We start from the raw sequence: 18483 nt of genomic DNA, 5'->3' as shown, positions 1-18483 counted from the left end.
CTGTGCGATGCAGCGTAGACTTGGCGGACACTCGTCTTCTGCGTTTTGCGGTGATGTGAGAATGCACCTGTGTTATGCGGAGCCTCCAAGTATTAGTAATGCAACTCTCCTCCATGGCTGGATCTGTCCTTTCTGCCTCTTATCTGCAGTCATCACCATCCTACTTGGTGGCGGCCCACCTTCCAGCCATTACCCGCTCTATATTGGGGGCTATATAGGAGTGTGTGTATGTGTGTATATATATATATATATTTATTATTTCTACAGTACCCCTATACTATGACAGATCTTAAACTTGTTTTCTGTTTTCTTGCAGTTATAAATGCCGGCATGAGAAAATATTTCCTCCAAGCCAACGATCAACAAGACCTAGTAGAATGGGTGAATGTCCTTAACAAGGCCACCAAAATTACTGTAAGCGTCCTTCATATTTATAGTGATTCTCGCTATGTCTTGACGCACATGTCACCAGGACACGTTGTGCTTTTTCAAGGGTTTATGCCAAGTATAATAGATATTCCTTATTTAAGGGATATGATATAACTTATTGATGACTGATCCCCTTGGAAGATATCGTGGAGCTGGGGGTCTGGTTACTGGGACCCCCACTGATACTGAGAACAGGGCTTTGCAGGACCCATCTGCAGTGCTCCATTCATTCTCGGAGGCTGACAGCTGTGCTCAGTTATCTCGCAGCCCTATAGAGGAGAGGATCTTGACTTGTGCCATTTAGATGGGGCTCTGTGGAGCCTTGTATTCGGGTTGGTAGATGTCCCAGCTGTTGGACCCCCATCGATCAAGAAGTTATCCCATATCCTATTGAAATATGTCCCCTTTTAAGGACCTCCTATTATAGTGACAAATCCTCTGGACTTTTACGTTGATATGTTTCTTTTTTAGCACTTGAGATTCAGTGGACTACTAAACACAGCTACTTTTATTCATGCCGTTTCTTTTCTACCACCATTAAATGCCAGCCTTGGTGGTTACACTGGCTGTCAATGACAAGGTGGCATCAAGAGGCTGGATAAAAGGGTGCTCTCTCGTCATGAACACTTGTGTAGTGACTTTATGATCGCTAGGGGTCCAACCCCAAGGATGCCTACAGAACCGAAGAATGAGGCTTTGGTGCCACATCGGGGCGCCGTGCCGGGGCTGTGTCCTTGCACAGCAACATTCCCAGCCTCATGGACTCCAGGGCCAGTGAATTGGCTAGTGACTAGTAACACTGCGATTTTGGGAAAACTTTGCATGCAGCGCTTCCACGATTTCATTCTTGGGGTCAGTTGAAGTCCCAGAGGATGGATCCGATTCCTTACCAACCAGAAAGAGCTGGTGTCCCAGCAATGTGCAGCTTGTTAGATGAGTAATCCTACGGTGCAGGAATACTCAGTAATTGAACTTTTATTGATCAGCATAAAGTCTTATTAAACAGCATGTACTGTATATGCACTGCATGTGTGTGTAACATATTGTTCATATCAACAGAGTATTAAAAGGGTTTAGCCAAAAGTGTTAAAGCAGTAGTGTTATGAAGAAAAAAAAAAATACATACATACATACATACATACATACATACATACATACATACATACATACATACATACATACATACATACATACATACATACATACATACATACATACATACATACATACATACATACATACATACATACATACACTTCTGATTAACATTGCAATTTGCCCCTCTGGCTGGTGTATTTACCAGGCCGCTGTAGATATATAATATGATTGCATTAAAACAAATAGCTGCTTTGATCTTCTATGGGAAAGGCCCTATGGAAGGCTTTCTGCAGTGCCCTTCTATAGATGGCTTCCCTCTTCTTCTTTTTTTTTTTTTTTTTTTTTTTCGAGTCCAATCTCGAGACATGTAGTGGTGGCCTATTAAAAGCACAGACGTGGGAGGGTTGGTTTCCTGCCAGAAACCATCTTTCCTCCCAATCTAATGTAGATTGGCTGCGAGACAACGACTTTCTTGGTTGCGATGTCGAGACCTTTACTTAACCTGTTCACGGTTAGAAGTATTTTACAGATTGCATTTTATCTTTTGATAGTTGGCATAATAGAGAAAAAACTTTTAAAATGGGCTTCACAAGATCACAAGTTTCCCCTATGTATACGGTAGGCGATGGCTTGCTGGTGGGCGGGGGTCTGACCACTTTAGAGTACTGTATTGACTGGTCAGGTGGAGCGCCTGCTCGGCCTCTGCTCCATTCATTGTCGATGGGATGGCCAGACGTGGCGCTGTACTCTGCTCCATTCACTGCCTGTACAATGGCCAGGAAAAGAAAAAAAAAAACCTGTGGAGCAGGTGCACCTCTGCTCTCGGTCTTTGGGTCACCGGGGGTCCCAGCTGTTGGATCCTCAACTTTCAATTTTTAAGAAAACCACTTTAGACTATGTGCAAATAAACACTATTACAGTGCTAGATGTCGGTGGCATGTGATAGCAAACCTGGGCTTGTGGGACCCCAAACATGCCAGCATCTCCCAAGCTGATTGTTCAGGAGCGTGGCTCCACCCACATGACTCTTTGCTGTATTTAGATAACTGCAAAGTCCGTTTTGTTGAATCTCCCAATTATTTATTTTTTTTCTTTAAGATTTCTTATTTTTTAAAATCTCAGTGTATGTTTTCTACAGTATTAATTGTAGGTTTTATATTGATCAGAGCGACTGATTTCTTCAAAGAGAAAAATCAATGTCTTATTTCTCCATAGGTACCAAAACTTAGTGACCAACCGTGTCCTGCTGACAGTGCGCACAACCAGCTGGAGTATTCGGGCAGCAAGAAGCAGATCTCCTACAGGACCGAAATAGTGGGTGGTGTCCCCATCATCACCCCAACACAGGTACCACTATTTTTCTTTAAGTACTTGGTCCTCGCTCAGGATCCAGTGCATTGGCCAGAATATACATTTGTTGTTCAGGGGGATGGGGCATAGCAATCTTGGACCATACTAAGCCCCATGCCAATTATTGATCGAGAGTTGGTCTATAACTACAGTTAGGGTCTCCAAAGCAATCATGACTCCCTTATTCTTGGTATCTGTGTAGTGTATAGACCTAAAAAACGGTCATTTTAGGCTACATTGTCACTATGAGCTTTTGGTGCTTACTTTATACCTTGTAAGCGCCATTAACTCCTTCACCACCTATGATGTGTGTGTATATACGCGTCATGGATCGTGTCCCTGCACTCCATGCGAGCTCCGGTGCTGAGCATGTTTTACAGCACATTTAAGCTGACATCTGCCCCCTAACAGCCGTGGGTGGATCATGATCCGCCTGCGGCTGTAAACATGTTAAATGATGCTGTCCATCTCCAACAGCGGCATTTAACATGGCCTTCCCGGAAGCGCCTCACTAATCCCTCCCGTCAGTGCCTGTGTCCCATGACTGTGGGGCGCAGATGGGTTGGCATGACAGGAGACCCCTGTGTTTGTCATTGCCGATCTAAGAGCGCTGCCTTGTGGCTGATGCTCAAAGCAGATGAAGCCCTGCTATGTGTAGGACAGGCGATCAGATGATCGCAGCTTGTAGTCTCCCATAGAGACTTTTTTTTTTTTTTTTTTTTACTTAAATCAGAAAATATATGCAAGTTCAAATCTTTCCCCTTTCACCCCATTCAAAATATCAAAATAAAACCATAAAAAGTGCATATTTGCTGTTGCTGCAATAAAAAACGCCTGATGTAGCAAAATATTAAAAGAATTAATCTGATCGGTATGCGCCATAATGAGAATAAAAAATCAAAAAGCCAGAATCACATTTCTTTGGTCGCTGCAACATTACAATAACAGGCGATCAAAAGATCATATCTACCCCAAAATGGTATCAATGAAAATATCAGCTCTGCACGCAAAAAATAAGCGGTCATTCAGCTCAAGATCACAAAGTGTAGACACTACGGATCTCCAAAAATGGCGCTTTTTTTTTTTTTTTGCAAACTTTTGATTTGTTTTTTTACTACTTAAATAAAAAAGAACCTATGCATGTTTGGTATCTACAAATTAGTAATGATCTGGAGAAAACTGAAACAGGATACCCAAGGTCGTGAAGGGTATAAAAATGTATGCTTAAAAAAAAAAACCACACAAACGCAATAAACTGCAAGTTACCGAATGTAAATAATGGATGCAGAAGTTCTACAGCATCAAAAATTCTCTAAAAGCTCATCATAGTAACGCACCCTTAGAGGTTTTTCAGAATTAAATAAGGGAGGGGTCTGCTTCTTTCAAAAACTTTTTTTTTTTTTTTTTTTTTTTTTTTAATTTGCCTTGAAATGGGAGCACCCTTATTTGTGGGATGTGTCTAGTGGTGCAGAATAACCTCACTTAAAATGAATGAACAGTGATAGAATTGAGAATTGGTGGCACAAAGTAGGCCCTGTTATCTAATTCTGCTTCTCGCCCCCGTATTCATGCCAGGGCCATTTATCCTGAACTATGAAAACTTCATTGGTTCCTTTTTTTAAAAATGGCTGTATTTCTCAATCATTTTTATCTGTTCTTCTTTCTAGCAAGACATAAGTGAAAGTGCCAACACGGGTGACAAAGGCAACCTGAAACGTACCCAGAGTCAGCTCACATCCCCCCATCGGCTCTCGGACAGCGGCGCTATAAAAGCTGGTTACTGTGTCAAGCAGGGAGCTGTGGTAAGATACAGACTTAGAGGGCTGTCCAGCACTGTGATATCGATGCCCTCACTTACGGGTAGGGGATCATTATCAGATCGTTGGCGGTCCAACACCCGGCACACGCACCCATCTGCGGATGTAATCAGTGTACGGAGCCGAATAGCACTGCTCTATATACTGTGTAATGGCTGCTCCCAGTAATGCAGCTCCGCTCCCATTCACTTCTAGGAACGGAGATGCAGTGCTGACACTGTCCGCTACGCTGTGGATAGAACTGTGCTTTTCGCCTCTATATACGGTTTACATCCATTCGCAGCTCTTAACTGTAGACTGGTGGGGTGCCAGGATTTGGACCCCCACTGATGTGATAAAGTCCAATGGATAGTTTCCCGATTGCTCATTGAACTGTAGGTTTTTACTCCCTTCCCAACCGTGCAACTTTCCATTTTGTACTTTAGTTATTTTCCTTCCCCCTTTTTTTTCTTCTTCTCCTCCTTGTTCCACCCTTTTACTAGTAACGTTATTTTACAAATGTGGAGACACAACCTATGTTTAATATATTTATTTTTTGTAATGGTGAGGGAAAATTCTAATTTTTTTTTTTCATGTTTAAAATACTACTTCTCAATCCAAGCAGAAAATATCCTAAAATGACCTTTTTCCGCTTTCCTGTGCAGATGAAAACCTGGAAAAGAAGATTCTTTCTTCTAGATGAGAACACAATAGGATATTTTAAGTCTGACATGGTACGGATGTGATGCGTTCCCAATCCTTTGCAATGGGCAGAAGTATCTTTCTACTTTGTTGAATGTTTTCATTAGTTAATACATTTTCCTACTTCTTTTGTAGGATAGAGATCCGCTGCGTCTGATCCAGCTGCGAGAGGTGCAGAAGGTGCAGGAATGCAAACAGAGGTGAGACGTCCTAGAACCCTTACACTGCGAGTCTGCGGTATCCTTCCCATTGTCACTGCTGCCCTCTGTGTGTTTTGTTTTTTTTTTGTTTTTTTTATATGCATCACTGGTCATTAGCAAGAAGCAACTTGAGTTGCGCTTCTGGTCTGACTTCTGATCCGTCCTTCCTTGGCAGCTGGTCTTCACTTCTGCATCCGGCATACGGATTCTTCCACTTGTTGCCACGTCACGGAGCCTATTAAGCGCCAGAGATTCCCAGGATGCCATGTGCAGAAGTGAAGACCGACCGCCTCAGAGGACTGGATGATGTACCAGGCTAGCTCAAAGAGATTTGCTGGTCATCAGTTTGTATGTACCGATCTGTAGACGTTATCTGTAGCACCAGAGATCTCATAGTAAACTATTTGTGACACTGACGAGATGAACCGCGTTTTGTGACATTACATGGGATGATCAGTCTTTTTTTTTATTTTTTTTTCCTCCTTTCTCTCTGCAGTGACATAATGATGAGGGACAACTTGTTTGAAATAGTAACGACTTCTCGGACTTTTTACGTACAGGTACATGGTTTTTGGGTTGTTTTTTTTTGCTCATAAGATGTGAAAACTTACAAATTCTTAATGCATCAGAGGAGAAAGTGACTCCGACTACCACATCGCAATGATAAAAGCTCTTAAACCTATTGTGGTTGCCAATATACGTGCTCTCTCTGCCATTCTCCTGGTAACTTGAGCATGGCATCCCATGGCTGGTATCTGTATCACTGCCTCCATTGATGGTGACTGTCGTGTGTGTGTGTGTGTGTGTGTGCTGCAGCCTGATATCGACCAGTGGTCTACAACGTGTCTACATGGCTCATCACCACCATGGAGGCATTTAAACCAATGTTGCAATTGGTGTCCTCAGGCGTTAATGTCACGTAGGGGATCCATCTCCTCATAGGAGGATCTTTCCCTTTTATACCAATCTGAATAGAAACAGTAAACACATGGTTAAGACAGTTCTTTTGATTAGTCGGCCTGACGCGATGTCACATGTGTGCCAGGTTAGCTAATGGGGAGTCAGTTATGGATGTCATCAAACAAGGCGGTTCTTGGGGCTCACAGATTACCATCGTGGCCAATGGGCTGAATCTTGCGAATCAATTTGCACCTACACTAATATGCATTTGTGCATTAGTGTTGTATTGTATTTATTGATTCATATAGATTTTAACTTTTTATTTTTGTCTTTTTATTGATTACTATAGGCAGACAGTCCGGAAGAAATGCACAGCTGGATTCGAGCCATATCTGGTGCCATTGTAGCGCTGCGTGGGCCCGCCAGATCCGCAGCCTCTGTAGGTTCCATCATCTTGTAGTACATGCGGATACTGCACACTATGACGTTATGACATAAAGGGAACCTGTCATGAGATTTATGCTGGCCGATCCACAGGTAGCATTATTCAGACACCGGCGTCGTTATTGCTGCGGAGTATGTTTTACTCTGCAACACTGCGGCATTTCAGAAAGCACACAAAGTTGGCTGGGGACTGTCTTGGATGACTAGTCTGAGGCTGGTCCTTGTTGTGTGCTCCTTTCCACGCACCTCATGACTGATGGGTCTCTCCTTATGTTGCCGGAGACCTCCCTGGGACTAGTCATCTGACACGCAGTCCCTGGATGGCTTTTCAAAGTGTTTTCTCTGAAGTACTGCAGAGTAAAATATACATGGGAGCAAGAACGCCGCCAATGTCTGATTCATGAAAGGTTCCATTTAGACTAAATTACAGGTATTTCTGGTCACACGATTTTTTTTCTGTATTCCTTCCTTCACTATATATTCCTGTTCTGTGTCTACTGAATCTTCTCTTGAAGAAAAATGCAAGAAGCTCAGTACAGTTCTCACTATCTTGAGAAAATTCCATGGCCGATGTTCCCAAGCATGTGCCCGTGGGTGTGAAGAACTATAATCTAGTAGTTATTTTGCGGTTGGCCAGATGGTGACCTGCAGATGCCCACAATGCCGTGTCAGTTCCTCTAATTGTAATGGTTTTTGGGTCTTCTGGGAATGAAAGTTCAGTAGGTGAAGTTGAGCTGCTGAGGGCACAATTCTTAGTTTCTTAGAATTTCTGGCACAGTGGACCATGTGGTCATCTTCTGGAAAAGTGCAACATGTTTAGAATCCAGCAGTTGTCTGGATTTTTGGCTTGGGTTGGGTTTTTGGGTTTACGGTCTGGATACTTTTTTTTGTTGGCTTGTAGTGCTGGTAATCTATTATGGTTATTTGTTCACTTGTGGATTTTTTGAGCTTTGGTGTTAATATTTTACCTGGTTGTTTATATGTACCAGTCACAAGTGCATATAAAATGGTACAAAAAAAAGAAAGAAGGGGCACCTGGGTTGAGCTCCACATCCAAAAATTGGAAATTTTTATTGTAGGTTTTTTGTACCAGAAGAAATTGTGATACAACCTGATGAACAGAGCTGTTTGCTCCAGAAAGGAGTAGAGCAATAAAATTTACATACTATAGGAGAACATCTGGCGCTTTTTCCTCCATTTTTTTTGGACAAATGTATCTAGTATTTGGGCTCTACAGATCTATTATCAGAACATTTTTCCTTATGAAGAAATGGTCAACCACAACCTATCAAACACCAAAAATCAGGTTAAAAAGGTTACGTGCAACTTAAAAATTAATCAAGACTAGCATCAATTTAGCTAGACGGAAGAGCTAAAGAAGACGTCACTTAAGGCCCCGTCTCACATAGCGATTTACCAACGATCACGACCAGCGATACGACCTGGCCGTGATCGTTGGTAAGTCGTTGTGTGGTTGCTGGGGAGCTGTCACACAGACAGCTCTCTCCAGCGACCAACGATCAGGGGAACGACTTCGGCATCGTTGAAACTGTCTTCAACGATGCCGAAGTCCCCCTGCAGCACCCGGGTAACCAGGGTAAACATCGGGTTACTAAGCGCAGGGCCGCGCTTAGTAACCCGATGTTTACCCTGGTTACCAAAAAAAACAAACACTACATACTCACCATCTGATGCCCGTCAGGTCCCTTGCCGTCTGCTTCCTGCTCTGACAGTGCCGCCGTACAGTGAGAGCAGAGCGCAGCAGTGACGTCACCGCTGTGCTGTGCTCTCACTGTACGGCCGGATCTCAGTCAGAGCAGGAAGCAGACGGCAAGGGACCTGACGGGCATCAGATGGTGAGTATGTAGTGTTTGTTTTTTTTTACATTTACGCTGGTAACCAGGGTAAACATCGGGTTACTAAGCGCGGCCCTGCTCTTAGTAACCCGATGTTTACCCTGGTTACCAGTGAAGACATCGCTGGATCGGTGTCACACACACCGATTCAGCGATGTCAGCGGGACCTCAACGACCAAAAAACGGCCCAGGCCATTCCGACACGACCAGCGATCTCACAGCAGGGGCCTGATCGCTGGTACGTGTCACACATAGCGAGATCGCTACTGAGGTCGCTGTTGCGTCACAAAACTTGTGACTCAGCAGCGATCTCGCTAGCGATCTCGCTATGTGAGACGGGGCCTTTAGCAATGTCATTTACCTGTGGCTAAAATGGAGTTAAAGAGATTTTCCAGCCTTACAAATATATACATCACCTTGTAAAACCTTGTGAAGTATGCCGGGTTGGACTGCTTCTTGGAATTGCCTACACTTCTTTTATCCAGTGCTGTGGAGTCGGTAAGCCAAATCTTCAAGACTCCGACTCTTCAATTTCCCTGACTCTGACCCCACAGCACTGGTCACTACTGAGCATGTACATAAAGTGCAGCACAGATTCATCTCAGCTACGACTCCACATCCCGGCCTCACTACTGAGTATGTACAGAAAGTGCAGCACAGATTAATAATAATAATAATAATAATAATAATAATAATAATAATAATAATCTTTATTTATATAGCGCCAACATATTCCGCAGCGCTTTACAGTTTAACAGTTTCAAACACAACAGTCATAGGTAACAATGTTAACAATACAGCAATAAAGCAAAATAAGACGACCCTGCTCGTGAGAGCTTACAATCTACAACAGATTCATCTCAGCTACGACTCCACAGCACTGGTCACTACTGAGCATGTACAGAAAGTGCAGCACAGATTCATCTCAGCTACGACTCCACAGCCTTGCCTCACTACTGAGCATGTACAGAAAGTGCAGCACAGATTCATCTCAGCTACGACCCCACAGCCCTGCCTCACTATTGAGCATGTACAGAAAGTGCAGCACAGATTCATCTCAGCTATGACCCCACAGCCCTGCCTCACTACTGAGCATGTACAGAAAGTGCAGCACAGATTCATCTCAACTAAAAGCAGAGATCCTTAGATCAGGAACAGACATTTACAGGACATTCCCAAATTCTTATGAAAATTTTACAGCACATCCTGCATTGTACCACTGTACCCAATTTATTTTATATTCTAGGAGTCTGTCCAATTTTTTTTATTCCGACTCCACCAGAATGGACACAGACTCCAAGCCAGGCTTTAATCCCACTCCCATGAGGTGTAAGTGCAGCTGAAAAAAAACAGGATTAGGATTTACTAATTTACTTATATTATTGGAGATGTACCAATCGCACACCCTCAGGCTCTTGTCAAAAGGAGCGTCCTTCGTTTCTTCAGGTCATGTTGACTTGTCACTGATTCTATGACCATAAGGGACTTGACGCAGAGTAAGGTTGCCTATTCCCTTACAGTCACATGATAAATGGAAGGAAGTCCCAAACATAATCATTATGGATAAAGATGGTCATTGAAAAGGAACTGTGCATTATGCCTACATTAATAAGGGTCAGACTACAACAAGGTTGGTTTGTAGTCTGTTACCATGGAGATATTAATTCTTACTATGTAGCTGTAGATGCTAAAACATTTTTAATGAGGACCCATTGACGGTTGCTCAATATCTTTTTGTGTTACCATAAATTATTTGTAACAAATGATATTCATATGGTATACTTTTTAGCGCTATTTTTTCTGAATTTCCTTTGTTTTCTTGGAGACTTTTTTTTTTTAATAAACGTTTGTAAAAAAAAAACTGTTTTGCGCAGGAGGATCCCACCACCATAAACCTGTCATCGTAAATCTTATATGTAACCATCCTCTTTAGTAAATGTTATTCTGTGTCTTGTAGTTGTGTGCTCAGCCTTGCTTTTATATTTCCGCAGCTTTCTCCAGTTTCTCTTTCATCTTGTCTTCCTCTTGTTTTTCTTCCTTTTATTCTACTCTCTTTAAGGTGTTTTTAATTCCCACCCTGCCCTGTCTCCCCGCAGATGCGACAGGTCAGACGTCTTTCAAATCCCTGTATTCCGAGGTACATGGGCAGCAGGGCATGCCCACACTACTAATTGCTGCCTCTCGCCATGTAACCCACCCCCACATCCACATAACCACCATCCACTAAACGCCTCTGCCCAGAGTGGACTCTGTGCACACAGCCGCACTGCACCGTGCTGTTATATTTGCATGCTGTGCGATGACAGTGGCAGAGCATGCCTCATCCCATGAAAATACTGAGCCAGACGCTCACATGAATGGTCTGCTTTGTCTTACGCCCGTAACCCTAACTGCTGCCTTCTGCAGTTTTGCCTTGAGTTGGTAAGTAAAGGTTATAAGACAGTTCGTACACCCCGTGTATACAGCTTAGTCTTGTAAGGACAGGATGAGATCTGGCCCACCGTACATGTCACGGTCGCTGACTTTCTGGCTGTTACTAACATGTTCTCAGTAACTGTTCCCGTCTCATCACCTGCCTTTATTCTGTTTGCAGGAGACCCCCGCTTCATGCTCTGAGCTCAGCTCCTCTTTTCGCTCCTTCAGCCTCCCTCACTCGCCCGCCCGAGCGCAGCACTCTGACCCCGGGCCTCCTTATCGGCACAGGGATGACTCTAACGCCGTCGCCAAGAACCAGCCAGGACACCTCAAGATCCCGACTGTCTCTGCAGGAAACCAGGCTAGCAAAGTGACTCCTCCTGTGCCCAGCAGTGCGCCCTTTAACTTGTGTGAACCAGTGGTTGTTGACCTCGATGATGCCAGCTTGCCCGTCACTGATGTCTGAAGCCAATGCAAGGATGCGTGGAACTAAATTTGGAGAATATATGGCTTTACCAGTCCAGTCTTCATATCTTACAATACACCACCTCCTGACCTGCCATTTACTCTCAAATCGGTGGTGTGGGTTTGTTTTGTTTTTTCCAGGACCAATGGCATAAGATGAAATGCATTCCCCAAATAATTTTAAGTCAAGAACTTTCTTCTGCTGCGGCCAAAGTGAGAGACGATTGACTCTAGTCCGTCCTCTGGAACTGCGTGACAGCGGTCAGTACACCAGAGCATGCCCCGTTGGCATAGAGTGCCTTTTTTGCCCTTATAGCGGTTTTATTCATTCTTGTGCTACAGACATCCTAGTGAAACATTTGCTAACGCAGTATTTTCTTGTCGAAGCCTTTGCTGCAATGCAATAAATGCCTGTCTGCAAGCAAAGAAAGCTGGACCACTGTGAGTTCACCGGCTCCTGACCTCCTGCCACCATTTCTCGTCCCCATCATATATTGCACATTCTCTTTCAGTGCCACTTTTGGGGGACACAATTGTGGAAAAGTATTGGAATGGATTTTACCTTATTGTTACCTTTTTAGAGCTCTCCATTTGTGAACTTCAATCTCGCCGTGCCTGCAGTCAAGTCATGATGCCTATTCCGTGAAGTTCCTGGAGACCATTTTGTTCCTCTACCGTTTTTGTTTGGTCTCCATGTCTCAAGTGCCTGCTGATTCCTTGTGATGAATCTCGTGGTGTAAGACTGTTGTTTTGTCATCTGCTGATAACAAGTCTGCTGTAACCATGTGCTTCCATCAGTGACATCCCAAAATTCCTCTTTTTTTTTTTTTTTTTTTATATGTGGGTGGTGGGTTCTAATTTATAAGAACTATTTCTCCTTGATAGTGTGCGTGAAATGCACCTTATGACTATATCACTTGAAATAAATATATCAGTTTTCATTTCTGTAGTGCTTTTTTCTAAGATCTAAGTCTTGACAGTATTAGATGATTGTTCGCAGTCTGTCTCTGCATTACTGGGAACTGGTTATAGGTAGTGATGAGCGAATGTGCTCTGATAAGGTGTTATCTGAGCATGCTCGTGTGCTAAGAGTGCCATTGGCATGCTCGAAAAATGTTTGAGTCTTCGCGGCTGCATGTCTCGTGGCCGTTCAACAGCAGAAACACATGCAGGGATTACCTGTTTGTTACGGCTGTTGAACAGCCACGAGGCATGCAGCAGCTAAAACTCAAACACATTTTTCAAGCACAGCGAAGACACTCTTAGCACCCGAGCATGCTCAGATAACACCTTATCAGAACACATTCGCTCATCACTAGTTATATGCTTTGTTCATACATTGCAATTTTTATTGAATGATTACTGTGGTTTGGATTTTTGTTTCTTTGGTGGTTTTTTTTTTTTTTCTGCAAAAAACTGTTGTGAAATGGAAGCAATGCTGTGATATCAGAATGTCTGCAATGTGTGAACTCCATCATATACATTAGGTCATCAGGGGTCCAGCACACGAAACACTTGGATTTAATGCTTTGAGAAGACCATATCGCCATGAGTGCTGCCTAAACTGGGCTTGGATTTTACTTTAAAGTCTTTATCCCATTTTTTTTTTTTTCCTTTTTAATGTACCGTAATTTTTTATTTTTTTTTATTAGTGTTCACTTTCTAAAAAGGAACATAGATAGAGATATCAGTTTTAGCAAATTAAAGTTTATCCTTAGTGTAATGAAACATTTGATATAAATAAAATAAGTCCTTTGCCGTTTATAATCTCTTCTTGCTGTCAGTCAATACAAAGTTTTATTAACGTTCAAAGGATGAAACCCATTCTTGGCCACTTGATGGAGATACATGTGCACAGAAGTTATCCGAGCGGTGTCTTGTAATGAGCCGTGTACCTCGTGCCCATCATGTGACCAACACCGAATTTTATACCCTGTAAGTAAACGGTGAAAGTTTGTATTGGTTGGCAGCAAGCGGAGGTTTTGACAGACCTAAGGATTTCAACTAAGGCACAGAACGTAAGGGGAAAAAAAAAAAAAAAAAATGGCTTTCAATTTGCAAAATTTGGAATATTTCACTCCAGTCCCTGCACTGGAGTAAGGTTTCTGGAGAGCTTTTCAGTTGGCGCATATTTACAACTTTTTTGGTGGTGAAGAGTTGGTGGGGGAAAATGAAACAGATAGATAGTAGTCGGTTTTTTTTTTCGTTTTTTTTTTTTTTGCAAATAAATGAACCACGTGTCTGTGTTTTTTTTTGTTTTTTTTTTTGAAGAATTTTGTGCAAAAAATAAAAAATAAATAAATCAAGTACCACAAAAAAAGAAAAGGGGACTTGAATAAATAGGAAATGATTATTTTGGCCCAATGTCTCATATATGCCTTTCGGGCTTGGGTCAGGTCAGAAGATCCCGTGGGACTTGGTGCTGTAACATGGACCTTAAAATATGACTCCTATACTCGCGTATGAATCTAGCTCACACGTTGGTGGTGTTTTTTTCACCTGCGATTCCTGGGCCGGCCACAAGTTTCTTGACCCGAACTCGTCGCCTCTTAGGCAAATGTGGCCGTTGGTTTAGACCCAGAGTGAGGCCAAGATTTTATATAGGCCTCTGGTTCAGGTCAGGAAACCTGTCATATTGCACGACTCGTTAAAGGGTTGATTGTGACTTGTAGGATCGCTACTTCCAACAGGTGGCGCTATAGAGTTCAAGTCCTCTTTTTCTCAGAAGAGGCAATTTGCATATTACATTTCCCAGAGTAGCATTGCATGGCGAATAAGCCTCCTTACCTTGACAAGCCAGAGCTGGTATGTCACTCTCCACAAGGAGAAACCTTACCCATTAGACCTCCGTTCTTTATGGAAGCCAAAGTACTCTCCATCCTTCATCAGGCTCTGACAAGTACTCCGTAATAGTGGATGTGTCTGGTATTGCAACTTTAACCCAGTTTTGTGCCAGACTGGAGACATAAGCTACTAAAAGTACAAAGCAATGATGGAGGGAATGATATTGGTGGCCATCGATGTTACAGAACCAGGTAACCCTTATAAAGCACTGCTACAAATAGTGTTAAAGTGATTGTCCGCACTGAATGACTGTTCAATCCCGGTACAGGCGCTTGGCGCCCCCTAAGATTGGCCAAACATTTAAGAGAACGTCTCCCCTGCTTGTTTTCCATCTTTCGTTACACTTTGGCTCTATAATGCGAGAGCTGTCAATGAAAAAAGTGGGGTAGGGGTGCAGACATATTTAAATGTTTGGCCAAGGGTGCACAGAGCGCCTGTACTTTGAACTGTAATTCTGTGCTGACGGACTACGTTTTAAAGGTTATGGGGAAAAAAAAAATACTCTTAAAGGGGTTGGCCACTACGAAGACAACCTTTTCTTGATTTAAATGTTTGGCGCTGATTAAATAAAAACACTCCGGTGCTGTTCCAGCGGTGTCGGCACTCGCGTTCCTGGGGCTCTCCTGCAGTCATGACACTGAGTCCTGAGCACAATCAGCGCTGGCGTCCCTGTCTCTGCCTTCGGCCATATTGAACATGAACAGGAAGCCAAGGCTCTGTCACTTCCTCTTTGACGGTGGGGCGCTGATTGGGTGCAGGGCTTGTGTGACATAAGCTTTGGGAGCGCGAGTGCCAACACTAGGTGCCAAACATTCAGCTCAAGAAAGGTTGTCCTAGTAGTGGACATTTTAACCTGTAGATATGGGGTTGATCTGCAGGTTAATAGCGTTGTGAACCTGCCTGCACTGAGAACCCTGCTACCAGGAGGAAATTAGCTTTTTTATGTTCCTCATGGCAGGCTGGGGTTTTCAGTCATTCAGGTGGGCCTGCATGGCTTCAATCTCGCCTCAGTGCATAGTGAGCAACTCTTCACATTTCATTATCATCACTGTCCCCATTGGGGCTCACAATGGATTCAGAATGTCTTTGGAGTGTGGGTGGAAATCTGAGAACCCAGAGGAAACCCACACAAACATGGGAATAATATACAAACTCTTTGCAGTTGTTGTCCTCTCTGGGATTTGAACCCAGGACCCCAGCACTGCAAGGCTGGAGTGCTAACCACTGAGCCACCATACTTCCCTTGCCTTTTAAAGAGACTGCGCATCAGAAGGGCACTGAGCAATCTAATAGACTGACAATTCTTCTCAGCAATGAAAGTCCTGTTAACCCAGTAGGATGTGCTGCCGAGAACGTTGATCGTTTGTGCAGCACAAAAGATCATTTCACCTGACGAACAAGCTTTTAGCTAATTTTTCAGGTGTGTGGCAGCCTGTTTACATTGCAAGTTTATCAAAAAGAATGGGGAATGCACTGTAACTTCATCATTAAACAAGGAGCCTGGCCGGGCCTATGAGATTGGACTATGAAAATGTTATGACCTACATCTCTGGCAAAAATTAGAGACCACCACATCAAAACCCTGTCATGGGCAGCCCAATCTCCAGACCTGAACCCCATTGAAAACCTCTGGAATGTAATCAGGAGGCTGATGGATAGTCACAAGCCATCAAACAAAGAAGAACTGCTTACAATTTTGCGCCAGAAGCAGTGTGAAAGACTGGTGGCAACCATGCCAAGACGCATGAAAGCTGTGATTACAAATCATGGTTATTCCACAAAATATTGACTTCTGAACTCTACTGGAGTTAAAACCTTAGTATTGTTGTTTTCTAAATGATTCTGAACTTGTTTTCTTTGCATTATTTGAGGTCTGAAAGCACCGTTGTGTTTTTATTTCGACCATTTTTCTTTGCCAGAAAAAAAAATAATTTATTGCTTGGATCTTCAGAGACCTGTCGTCAGAAGTTTATAGAATAAATGAAAAACTTGCATTTTACTCAAATATACGGTACCTATAAAGAGAGAAAAGTCAGACAAACTGAACATTTTACAGTGGTCTCTTTAATTTTTGCCAGAGCTGTATATCACTCTCTTTGAGGATGGTCTTTGCAAGATAGAATCCTGATAAGATGACCATTGCTTTGCTGCAAGTCCTTGTGAAACACATACATTTTATGTTCCTCACTGGGATGTCCTAGAAAACTGCCAATTCCCTGTCAATGTTGTTTCTGATCTTTTGTCATTTCAAGAGGGGTTTTTTTGCAGTGAAAAATACTGTAATTTTTTTTCCCCCAATGGGTAAAAAACGCTGGACGAGTTTACATGCTGCAGATTTGAACCAAAGCATTTCTTTCAAATCTGCAAGGGGGGGAGCTGCATGAGATTTCAGAGTTCTCATTTTACCCTCCAAAAAAATGCAGCAAAAATTGCAGTTTGTGAACAATAAATAATAAAAATAAAGTAAGATTTGTAAACCTACTTCTGAAAATACATGTTATATTGCAAGATGTCAACCCCTTCATTCTTCTGTTTCCTCAAGTGACCTGCTGCCTTTCGCTGTTGCAGCTCATTCTCGTAGATATCTTCTTACTGGAAACTCTGTTGACATGAAAGCTTTCTAAAGTGTTCTACTTTCTGAGCTGGATTTGTGTATTCTGTGTTTTTTTTCCAGGAAAACGGGAGTATGCAAATTAAGTAATTACTGTAATAAGCTGCAGCTGAATAGACTGTTAGGCTATGGATCTCTCCCCCAGGAAATGGAAAGCTGTCTCCAGTGCCACCTCTTGAAAGTGGCTGCCTCTGAGGTCACTGTCCAACTGAAACGGAGACTTGCAGCGTGATTAAGGATCTTTGCCCAACCAGTCTCCTTCAGTGGAAAGAGACCCCGTCTACAGCCTTCTGGTTTGGCTTCTTGTCCCCATTGGTCTGTGAGCTGAGTCAACCAGTATCCTGCTCTGCAAAGAGAGACCTTTAAGGTGCGACATGGGGAATGTTTCTAGTTCTGTAGACCACCAGCTGGCATTAGTAGTCTTAATAAAGTACAAGAACCCTAAAGAGGCTATCTGCAGATTGCTGTCGTCTTTCTTTTGGAAGACACTCATTAAAGGGATGAACATTGATTTACAGGGTAGCAGCGTAGTCAAGATATTAAGTCCTCCTCTGTCCCACTAGTAGTAAAAGCTATCCCTCTCCTCCTACGTTACCGAGTAGATTGTCCACATCCATATACCCCACATTTTCCATGTAGCCAAGGGCGGTTCCTACCCCATACTGATCACCATCTCCCTCTTTCTTAACAAGGTGCCACTGCAGGATAGCACCCTCTCGAGCTCTCCTACCTCCATGTACTCGCATGTTCATAGCTACATGATGATGCCAGGAATCTCTATACTAGCTGGCTGTTGTATGTTGCCAACCATATCAGTCTGTGAGATTGACGCACTAGAGAAGACCACCATCGCTGATGTTGGATGAAAGCTGTTGTATGTTTTCATTGCCCAGCAACATTAGTCTATGACCCGCATGTGCTGTTGATGACCGCATCTAGCTCTGTGCTTTTCAGGACCAGATGGAAAATGACCGCTGCCAAGCACTTGAAGTGATAGGAGCAAAACCTTGTTCAATGTTGATTTTTTTTTTTTTTTTTTTGTTATTTATTGTGATCTCTATAATAATTTGACAGTTAGTTTTCTCCTCCAGCACTGCAATGGTTTCAATTAGGACCTGGCTTGGTTAAAATTAGGGTTGAGCGACTTTTTTGCTTTTTTAGGATCGAGTCGGGTTTCGTGAAACCCGACTTTCTCGAAAGTCGGATCGTGTGAAATCAGCCTATTGTGAAAAGTCGGGTGTCTGACCGAAACACGAAACCCAATGCAAGTCAATGGGGATTTTTTTTCTCTCTCTCACTGTGTAAATCAGTACATTCCTCGGACTGTGTAAATCGCTACATCCAAAACGGTAAGATGGCGTTTTTACCCCCAC

General features: G+C 43.0%; 1 protein-coding gene across 6 annotated transcripts in view; it reads left to right on the top strand.

Annotated features, from left to right (window-relative positions):
• Positions 1–12596, top strand: part of PLEKHA1 (pleckstrin homology domain containing A1) — a 50767-nt gene extending 38171 nt beyond the window's left edge. For 4 of the 6 annotated variants that reach the window (XM_077258695.1, XM_077258698.1, XM_077258697.1 and 1 more), the window contains exons 5-12: positions 317–414; positions 2743–2874; positions 4545–4679; positions 5339–5407; positions 5511–5575; positions 6072–6135; positions 6825–6914; positions 11369–12596. In XM_077258695.1, the coding sequence (XP_077114810.1) occupies positions 317–414; positions 2743–2874; positions 4545–4679; positions 5339–5407; positions 5511–5575; positions 6072–6135; positions 6825–6914; positions 11369–11656 (941 nt within the window). In that variant the 3' untranslated portion in view covers positions 11657–12596. Of the gene's footprint in view, positions 1–316; positions 415–2742; positions 2875–4544; positions 4680–5338; positions 5408–5510; positions 5576–6071; positions 6136–6824; positions 6915–10834; positions 10913–11368 lie in introns of all 6 variants that reach the window. The other 2 variants (XM_077258700.1, XM_077258701.1) reach the window with 2 other exon arrangements.
• Positions 12597–18483: the final 5887 nt, after the last annotated feature.

This window comes from Ranitomeya variabilis, chromosome 4, assembly GCF_051348905.1.
Source record: "Ranitomeya variabilis isolate aRanVar5 chromosome 4, aRanVar5.hap1, whole genome shotgun sequence".
Classification (NCBI taxonomy): domain Eukaryota; kingdom Metazoa; phylum Chordata; class Amphibia; order Anura; family Dendrobatidae; genus Ranitomeya; species Ranitomeya variabilis.
This window is presented reverse-complemented; position numbering and strand designations above follow the sequence as displayed.